The sequence below is a fragment of the Mugil cephalus genome, chromosome 10 (assembly GCF_022458985.1).
Source record: "Mugil cephalus isolate CIBA_MC_2020 chromosome 10, CIBA_Mcephalus_1.1, whole genome shotgun sequence".
Taxonomy (NCBI): domain Eukaryota; kingdom Metazoa; phylum Chordata; class Actinopteri; order Mugiliformes; family Mugilidae; genus Mugil; species Mugil cephalus.
In genome coordinates this window covers 26,934,374-26,945,170 of record NC_061779.1, presented here as the reverse complement: position 1 = coordinate 26,945,170, position 10,797 = coordinate 26,934,374, and the positions used below count along the sequence as shown (strand labels likewise).

At 37.9% G+C, this 10,797-nt stretch overlaps 1 protein-coding gene across 1 annotated transcript in view; it reads right to left on the bottom strand.

The window, feature by feature from the left end:
• Positions 1-2,566: 2,566 nt before the first annotated feature.
• LOC125015523 (NT-3 growth factor receptor-like) overlaps positions 2,567-10,797 on the bottom strand; it is a 52,034-nt gene continuing 43,803 nt past the window's right edge. The window contains exons 15-18 of the mRNA XM_047597468.1: positions 9,719-9,891; positions 7,675-7,918; positions 6,758-6,916; positions 2,567-6,286 (exon numbers count right to left, since the gene is read on the bottom strand). Of these exons, the coding sequence (XP_047453424.1) occupies positions 6,101-6,286; positions 6,758-6,916; positions 7,675-7,918; positions 9,719-9,891 (762 nt within the window). The 3' untranslated portion in view covers positions 2,567-6,100. The remainder of the gene's footprint in view (positions 6,287-6,757; positions 6,917-7,674; positions 7,919-9,718; positions 9,892-10,797) is intronic.

Sequence of the window (10,797 nt, the reverse complement as noted above, 5' to 3'; positions counted from 1 at the left end):
TGTTGGCATTAGAGATAAAATTCATAGCACCCTTCCAGCTGTCAAAGATGTAAGTACAGTGGCATTAGAAACCTCTGTAGGACCTAGTCAATATTTGCATTCTTTCTTTCTAATTTCTTCTTCTTCTTTCTTTCTTCAGTTATCACAGCATCTAAACCATCAACTTGTCTTCTAGACCCCATTCTGACTAAGTTGCTCAAGGAGGTTTCTCCATTAATTAATACCTCCATATTAAAACAGATAAAGTTATCTTTATTAACAGGATATGTGCCCCAGTCTTTTAAAACTGCTGTAATTAAACCATTACTTAAAAAAATCCACTCTTGACACAGATGTTTTAGCCAACTATAGGCCAATTTCCAACCTAGTTTTAGAAAGGGTAGTTGCCAATCAGCTGGTTGATAATTTAAAAAGGAATGGTTTGTTTGAAGAGTTTCAGTTAGGTTTTAGAGCTCATCACAGTACAGAAACGGCTCTGGTTAAAGTTACCAATGATCTCCTCATGGCTTCAGATGATGGACTTGTCTCTATACTCGTCCTGCTAGATCTCAGTGCTGCCTTTGACACTATTGATCACAGTATTCTACTACAGAGACTTGAAAGTGTGATCAAGATTACAGGAACTACATTAGACTGGTCTGAATCATATCTGTCAGATTCCAGTTTGTCCATGTAAACAACAATTCTTCTATATATACCAAAGTAAGCTATGGAGTTCCTCAGGGTTCTGTGCTAGGACCAATGTTATTCACATTATACATGCTTCCCTTAGGCAATATTATTAGAAAGCACGGCATAAACTTCCATTGCTATGCAGATGATACCTAGCTATATTTATCCATGAAACTAGATGAAACTAATCAGCTGGTTCAACTCCAAGCATACCTTAAAGACATAAAGGCTTGGATGACCTGTAATTTTCTACTTTTAAACTCAGACAAAACAGAAGTCATTTTATTTGGCTCTAAACATGTCAGAAATTCATGATCTAATCACCTGGTTTTGTTGGATGGCATAACTGTGGTCTAGAATTGAATTTAAAATCCTCCTCCTTACATACAAGGCCTTGAAAGGCCTCCTAGCTCCATAATATCTGAAAGACCTCATAGAATAATATCATTATGGTCTTTAAGTGCAGGTCTACTTGTGGTTCCTAGAGTTTCTAAAAGTAGAATGGGAAGTAGAGCCTTCAGGTATCAGGCTCCTCTCCTGTGGAACCAGCTCTCAATTTGGGTTCGGGAGGCAGACGCTGTCTCTACATTTAAGGTCAGGCTTAAGACTTTCCTTTTTGACAAAGCGTATAGTTATGGCTGGCTTAACCATCCCTTAGTTATGCTGCTATAGGCCCAGAGGGACGATGCACTCCTCTTTCTTCCCTGGCTCCTGTCCTCTAATATCTTATATTTTTTTATAATTTATTTTCTATTACTAACCACTGTGTCTCACTCTCTTCCTTCCCTTCCCCTCCCCTCCCCTCCATCTTTTTCTTTTTTTGATATACAATATTGCTGCTGTTTGACCCATCCATTTGTTCACACACAGTAATGTGTACAGTTGGAGCAGTGGACTGCAGCTCACCTTTGGTGGGTGCGTCCGTGGAGCATATTGGGGGTTAGGTGCTTGCTCAGGGCACCATGACTGTGGTGGGAGGCGAACCTGTGACCCTTCCAAGCTGTGCCTCTCACCACTGCACCACAGTCCTTCTTGTGAGGGTCTCTGGTCTGGAGTGCTGAATATCTGACCTGTGGAGTTCTAAGCTACATCTGCTGCTGTGGCCTCATCAACCAGCCCAGTCTTTGTGGTCTGGAGTGCTGTGTATCAGACCTGTGGAACTCCATAATTTACATCTGTCCCAGTCTTCATGGCCTCCTGCAGTTGTCCACTCCTACTTAGATGAACAATTGACCAACCTGCCCATGATTCCTGTTATACTCACAAACTGTCACATAAGATCATCGGCTATGTGTTATAATACTAGATCCTACGTGTTTCCTTCATCTTGATGTATGTATCTATGACAGAAGTTTGTTTATCTTGTTTCTCCTGCTCTTCTTTTCTCTCTGTCTTCTCCGTTTCTACCCAGCTGACCTTCGGAAGACAGTTCCCTCCATATGAGCTGGGTTCTGCTCAAGGTTTCTTCCTGTTAAAAGGGAGTTTTTCCTTGCCACCGTCGCCCTCAGGCTTGCTCTGGAGGTTGCAGGTTGGTTTTTGTGAAGCACCATGAGACAATTTGTATTGTTATTGGCACTATATAAATAAAATTGAATTGAACTGAATTGAATAGAAGAATTGACAAATATTAACCTAAATGTATTTTACAGACTCAGCAGTGATTGCTACTAAAAAAAAAAGATGATGTTGGTTGTGAAATACTGGCATCAGACAGTGGAAAACGTGAGTGACTTAATGTCTATTTTGTCTTAAAGTATATCAGCAATGAATGGATTCTAGATGCAACACTGAAGTGGGCTATTTGCATTATTTAATGAATACATTTCTTTTCCCGGCAGGGTTGATAGCTGAAGGAAAGACAAACATAATATGAACAAGAAGGGGAACACAACAGTTCAGTGAAGTACATTTTAATGGGTCAGAATCATACACCGAGCAACCTTAACACCTCACCACATCTGAGCTTTTTAGAAAGATGTTGTATAAGTTGCTAAATTGTTCTAATATGTAGAGCCCTGTATGGGTATGAGTAGCAAACACTTTAGATGTAGAAAGAGAGATGAAGGGAAGGAGAGAAAGAGAAGAGAAGAAAAGAGAAAGGCATTGACTTGTTGAGTAATAATGGTTCTAACATATTCATCCATCCATAAATACTTGAGAAAAGACAGAAAGCAAATGAACAATATGGTTCTAAAATGAGTTTACCATGAACAATGATTAAAAAATGTCAAAACATAGAAAAAGGGGGAAGAGTAAGTGTGTATTAACAGAGTGAATCAAAGAAAACATTATCATAAGTCGCATACAAGTGACACACTATAAGACTAAGCGTTATTGACTGACTGCAGTAATGCTTCCTGTACTGCATGGTTTAGTCTCTCAAACAATGCTAGAACAAATTTCTTCAACAATGTGAAAAGCTGCACATTGTGAGAGCAGCATCTAGCCAGCTCTGTTTACCTACCCTGAGGTTTTTCTAGATTCACTGTAGCACAGGATCACATGGGTACAAAAGAAATCAATAGAAGTGAGTTCAAATCAGAATACAGATCAATAAACATGAACATTATTATTAAAATTACTATTATGGCTTGAACCCATAGTCAGGAGACATGCTTGTTGGGTTAATTAGTCGGCTCTAAATGAGATACCAGTGTGAATAGTTGTCTTTCTTAATAGGCTGGCGACCTAATGAATGAATGACAAAGCAATGGACATGAACACCTGCAAAAAGTACAGCCCAGTATTCAGCAAATAGAGTTGTATATGAGTTGAGGCTATTCAGAATTAGCTTATCAAAGACACACATGACACCAAACTCATTTACTTGGTTATACTAAAACCACACACACACAGTGGAATGTTGAAATATCCATCCATTATCTATTACAGCTTATCTTGTAGTTAGTCAAGAGTGGCTAGAACTTATAGCTGTCACAGCTGTCACAGTGAGAGGCAGTGGACACTGGGACATTTTGCCAGTCTATCAGAGCATATACAGACAAAAAGATCGTTCACACTCACATGCACACTTATATGCAATTTAGAATCACCATTTAACCAAGTGAAAGGTCTCAAACAACTGAAAACTGATACGCTCACATACAAGCTTTCACATATATTCGAAGGCAGCAGGATGTGAATTTGGAAAGCATTTCAGTAGAATAGAATGTATGTGAAACGAGCCGCTCAGAACTTTCTACATGTTTGCATAAAAACAACTCAAACATTAGCTGATTGTCATACAAGTCCTGAAAGAAAACAACCCTAAAGTAAAATAGAGGAGATTTAAGGCTACTGTTACCCTCCACAAGAGTGTCTGATCAAAAATATCACTCTGAAAGCAAGAGATCTAATATTGAAAGAGGTCACAAAGGAACTAGGGGAACTAAGGAGCTAAAGGCCTCGAGTTTAATGTTCATCAATCCACCATCAGGAGAACAGCGAACAACTATGGTGTGCATAACAGAGTGGCAGGGACAAACACACTGCTCTTTACATAGACCATTTGTGGTTTGCATCTGCAGTTTGATCAGCATCATGTGGACAAATCTGAAGACTATTGGGAAACTGTTTGATGAGACCAAAGTAAAATTATTTGGTTTAAATCAGAGGCTCATATTTGGAGAACTCCTTCCAACATCTCATCCTGGTCTTTAAGACATGGGGTGCTAATGTCCTTGTTTGGGTCTGTTCCGTTGCATCTGGGCCAGGACAGCTTGTGGACCAATAAATTCTGAATTTTCATGAGCTGAATTTTAATAGAAACTGGTTCTTGCAGCAAGACAATGAGTCCAAGGAAACAAGTTCTACAAAAGAATGGTTAAAAAAGAACAAAATTAATCTAGAATGGCCAACTCAAAACCCTGATCTTAATCTAATGGAAGTTCTGTGGAAGGACCTGCAGCAAGAAGTTCATGTGAGGAAACCCACCAGGATCTTAGAACTTAAGCAGCTCTTTAATGATGAATGGGCTCCAAGCTCTTGTGGATGAGTAGTTAGTTAGCGAACACATTTAGTTGCTGTTATTGCTGCATAAGAGAGTCACACCAGGAACTGAAAATACAGTAAGGGTTCACTTACTTTTACAACTCACAAATATGTGAAAATAAGATTTTTGTTTACTTTCCGGACTTGTGTGAAAGTGTAAACTTGTTTTGGACTCATAACAATCCTCATAACAATTTTTTGAATCATTTTTATGCAGAAATGTAAACAATTCTGAAAGAGGCAAATACTGTAAATATAATTCTATGCCCACAAGTGAAAATAAAGGTTAATAAACTACTACTGACCTTCACTTAATCATTGAACAGAAATTCAGAAGCTACAAAATAATGAAACTCTTGAAAAGGAAAGAAGTCAATATATCTCAAAATACAGAAGACCCAAGATACACATTTATAGTATATACATCCATCTTAAAGCTGACTAAATTTTACATCTTCATCTTCTTAAGTAAGCCCTCTGAGCCAATTGTTTTCCGTTTGCTGATGATTTTTCCTACTCAGAGGAATCATGTTCCAATGGCTTTGGAAAATGGTAGATGTACACTATTGTAATTAATATAGAATAAATATAAAATATAGAAAATATGTATTTTTAAAAACCGAAAAAGTAACTTCAACTTGGATAGTCTAACTCTGTTGTCAAAAGGTACCAAAAGTATTTTTTCTGTTCATTATTTTTTTCCGCAAAGGGTTTCTATTTTTTGTATGATTTCTATTTCAGTTCAGTTTTTGAGTTTTGGTTTATATTTTTGCAATATATATATGTTTATATATATAATGCTGAAAATTGGTTTGTTGTAAGAAAAGAGAGAATATTTTACAACCAGCATTCCTTTTTCTAGGCATGTAAACAAAATGTAAAAGTGCTATTATTATTATTATTTTCTTTTTTGAAAAACTACCTTTTCCAAGTTTTTAGAAAGAAGTGGGAGGCACTTAGGTCAGTTTCTGTGATGACAGACAATCATTCAAACCAAACTCTAACATGCTAGGTCAGGCTTCATCTAGACTTCAATCAAACCAGTGCTGTAATGATCTAGACAAGATGAAATGCAGATGCGTATGCTAGGAAAGGAGGGTATCCAAATTATTAAGAAAATGAAATCATGCCAGACCAGTACAATTTGGTTAGTCATGTTTTAGGTAATGATACAATGCAGTGTAGTCCAGTTGATTTTTGGCCTGTGAAATACACGTTATACCACCATTATTTAATTTCCCTTAAATATCAGGCAGCTGGATGCAAGGTATAGTCCACTCCTAATCCATGTTTACATAGATTCATCATGGTGTGAGTCCAGACCAGACTTCTGATCCGAGGTAATCCATTTCTTTCTGTCCCCATCTATCTACTGGTATTCGAGTAATGATCAAGTTCTACTCAGAACACGTCTATTCCTTTCTGCTTGTGTCCATATTTATCCCAGTACGTCCAGATAGACTGGTGTGGCTTTCATCAGAGTAAACAGGATCTTCTGAATGTCCTTAATGTTAAGGCGCTGTTGTGGCTCCCTCTGCCAGCAGCCCAGCATCATATCATACACTTCCTTGGGACAAAGTCTGGGGCGCTCCAGTACCCTGCCCTGAGTAATACACTCTATTACCTGGAAAGACAAAGAAACACATAGTTAAACAAAACATTGCCTTATTCCAGAAAACGTCTCCTGCCAGGTTCAACACAATGACTGTCTCGTGGAATGCCGTGACATCATCATGGTGCTGCAGACATGACACATAACATTTCCTACATTTGCTCATCTATTCAGTCTCAGAACACATTTTAAAGATGATGTTTTCTCATCCTTGTTCATTACAATATCAAATTAGGAGTTTTGAAAAAGTGTTGACAACCAACCAACATCTATAGCTTAAAATCCTATTGTTTAAAATCCTCATTACACTGCTGAGGTTTTAATTCATGTTGGCTGTAATTCATTTAGTCCCACCCAAGTTCAATATAACTTTAAGGACGTGAAAAATTGTCAAGTGGAAAGTCTACTTCCTGGAGTTTTCTTGGTATTGGTTGGTGATATAAATAGTGCATATAGTACATACGTATGTAAAAGACAGTGTACCTCATTGTTGGCGAGCTGAAACCATGGCTGTTTGCCATAAGTGAAGATCTCCCAAAGAATTACTCCAAAGCTCCAAACATCACTCTCTGTAGTGAACTTTCTGTACATGATGCTCTCTGGAGGCATCCAGCGAATAGGCAGCATGGTGTGACCTCCCACCTACACACATACACAGACACACACACACACAGACAGAGGTCTATATTCCGAACATTAAAATGCAAATTAGAATATTTTACAAACTAAGATGAATACTTCTAAGGTCTGAATGCACCCACGTTTATTTGGGCTAGAACTCAGAATTTATAATGGAAAATTCCAGTATGTGACTCCACATTAAAGTGGGTCAAAGCTTTTGATTATTACTGGTCCACACATAAAATAAATGTACTTGGAGACCTTTGCACAAACACATACCTAAACAGAAAATAATAATATCCAGTGATATCTAGTGAAACATTATAAATATATATATATGATTAATGTACATGATACAGATCCGCATCTCCTTGTATACTTATTACAAAATGATATCAGATATAACAATTGTTTTCTGAAAATACTGCAAGAATGTATTTATTTATTTATTTATTTTTTACTTGTTCCAAGCAATCCTAATATTTTTTTCTGCTGTAACCATTGAGTTGAGTTTAGTTAGTAATGCCCTAACAAAGCAGTGAACTGTTGTGTTCAGCAATAAGAGAATATGGAAGGTTTCCCACCCCAAGTCCTCCAACAGCATTTCTATGGCTCATGTTTCTATTTTGTGCTGGATGCAAATCCATACTTGTTTATTTGTCCACAGCAATTCCCTTTGGAAATATGTAACATATATAAATAATTGTGCTTTTTCACTCATCTGATGAAGGCATAAAAGACAACAAAGCAAGAGTTGTATTATACGTGAACAAGCTTACCCTGTAATAATCTGTGCTGTAAATGTCTCTGGACATGCCAAAGTCTCCTATTTTCACCAGAATGCCATTTCCCACCAAGCAGTTCCTGGTTGCCAGATCACGGTGCACAAAGTGTTGGGATGCCAGGTAGATCATTCCAGCAGCAATCTGACTTGCTATGTGAAGCATCTGGGACAGACCCAGCTCACCATTTGTCTGCAAAGGCTGCCCATCCACCAGGATCATGGCATCTGGTCCATGGGCTCTGAGGAGACAGTTTCACAGTCTGTTAGAAACTCAGAACATATAGCTGACATTATGCCAGAAATTAAATCGAAACTAAATAAATAAAGTTGTTTGAATCTTGTATTTTAATTGAATTTTTTATATTATAGTTATAGTTTTATTATAGTTATTTTTATGTCTCTAGTGTTTCCCCAACTTTAAGGTGGTGAGGGTGGGATAGCGTTTCCTCATTGCTCTTAAATTCCTCAGTGTTTTTAAAATTGTCTGTCGTGTCTGCATGTGTACGCGCGTGTGTGTGTGGTCTCTTGGTCTATTGCCTTTTGTCTTTGTTTTATTTTTTTACATAAAGCATTTTGGGATGTATGAAATCCTTTGTATAAAAAGTTCTCTATAAATAAAGTTTCATTCATTATTCACAGAAATATTATACTGGCAAAAAAAGAAACACTATAAAAATTGTCCAAAGTTTTCCTTGCTGATTTATTTCAGACACAACACTACACTTTACATTCCTTGGCCCGGTCTAGACGTTGCACTCTTTGGCACAGTCAAAAACTGTATAGTTTCCCCAGTGTGTGCACCTGCGCCAATTAACCCACCTGACTATATAGACAGTGAACTATAGGTCTAAAGATACTGTCACCTACTGGCACAAATGTGCACAACACCCACAAAAAATTATCAATTTGGCTCCTACAAATGGTATATAGAAGTGTATAAATCGATGATGTAAAATGGGAATAAAATAGTGTGAGAACATAACATATGCACTAAGACTGCAGTACAGTATGATTATTTGTCAGCCTGATATGGCTACTGACTATTTTTTTAAGTCTGTTTAATGCCTTCAAGCTCCTGTATCTTCTGTCTGAGAGTAACGAAGAAAACAGTTTATGTCCTGCATGGGAGGAGATGTTTTTTCCTCTGCAGAGACATTGGGAGATAGCTGGAGCTGGAGATACCCTCTAGTGAATGGTTCAGTCTTCCATTATTATCACCCTCTGCAACTTCTTTTTGTCAGCAGCTGAACAGTTGTTATACCCTACCGAATTGCTCCATGCCAATAATACTCTCTCTATGGTGGCGTGGTAGTAAGAACCATAAGCTTCTTCTTTAGTTTGCACAAAACGGAAGTCTTTTTCACTGTTGTTCCTAAACCATTTGTGTGTGTGTGTCAGGCTGCATCCTGCTGGTGATGGCTGCTGCCATCACGGAGTGTCATTGCTATGGGGTGGGGGTGTCTGGTCTGGTCTAGGTGTCTTTCCTCCACATGAAGGTCCTAAAGTTTATCAGTAGAACATTGAATTATCACGGGATGGTCAATGTTATTTACTTCTCCTTTCAGTGGTTTTAATGTTGTTGATGTATATTCAAATGGCAGTGAAATTCATTGTATGAATTGAATGAATTATTACTTTATGTCTTTTTCATCAGGTGATGTCCTAAAGCTCACACAGTGGAAGATCTGTTAGACAGCAGTGTAGATGTTCCAACAAGTAGATGTTGGAACACCTACTTGTCTTCAAGCTTCTGGGTAACTTGTGAAGTGACTACTGAGGAGAGAGCTGTTGGCATCCAAGAAAGACTGGATGGTACGGACGAATTAATCCCATTGTAAGCAGTAAGGAAGGAAAAGTCAAATGATAGGACCAATCTGGATAGGTCACACGGTGACAGGGGAACAATAATGGACGATGTGCAGAAGATCCTTTAGCCATTATAGCAGCTGGTGGTAAAATTAGACTGTTCAAATCACGAAGTAACTTAATCATTTAATACTTCGAAGGGGAAGTGACACCACCTATTCTGCTGAACTGACCTGAGAAACTTATTGAGATCTCCGTGCTTCATGTACTCAAACACCATGATGAGAGGGTCTCCGTCCACACATACACCATAGAACTTCACTATGTGTTCATGCTGGAGGTTGGTCAGCAGCTCAGCTTCTCGCTGGAAATCCTTCCTGGCTGCAAGCGTGGGGTCCTTCAGAGCCTGAAAGAGAGAGAGCGCTTTTTTTCCCACTTCATTATCCATTTATGTGTCAAGTTTGGCAGCCATGGTTACAGTCCTCCCTGTATCCATCTGCAGTTGTTCCCCAGCACTTGCTATGTAACTATTGCTCCTTCATGTAGGTCTCTTACAGATATATGTTGATTATCTGTCTTGGGGCATAAATATGGTGTGTGAACAAAAAAAAGTAAAGACAAAAGGATAAAACACAAGTTGTCCACAAGTTCATCCTGGAGAGACTAATGTTATTACAGATTTTGATGTTTCTGTCATTCTCCTGCCTTCTTTTTTTAACTGAAATTTAATAAGAAATGTACATACAAATTACAATTACAAACTTACATATATTTTTTATATAGTATTCTTTGGAAATATTTTATTACAAATATATTTTTCTTGCAATGAAATTTAATAGAACCACAAAATTAGAATACCAAACTTATGCTCCCTCTTCCTACTGACCCTCTGATGGCCCACAGTAGATACAATAAACACAATGTGTTCTGCTGCCTACAGTCATTATCCTTATCACTTATCTAGTTTAACACCTCGGTATGGTTAGATTTCTTTCTAAATACAAAAGTTCTTGGAGGTCAGCTAAGAATGAGATGCAACTGAAAGATACCACTGGGTGATTTTAGCAAAATGATAATACTGATTACTGTTAATAGCCTATGGCCTAAATAGGCTACTTCTGTGCTTTTCTCTCTCATCTATCTTCTCCCCCTCACTCTCACAGTTACATAAAGTATTGCTTTTGCCCTTTTTGGTCAGCAAAAGTAATGCTGACAATGAATACACCATAAAAATGTTCAATTACTCTCTTATTAGAGGCACATATAAGGATATGTTTTGTAAATGGGATGGTACACAAAGCACTTAACAGCT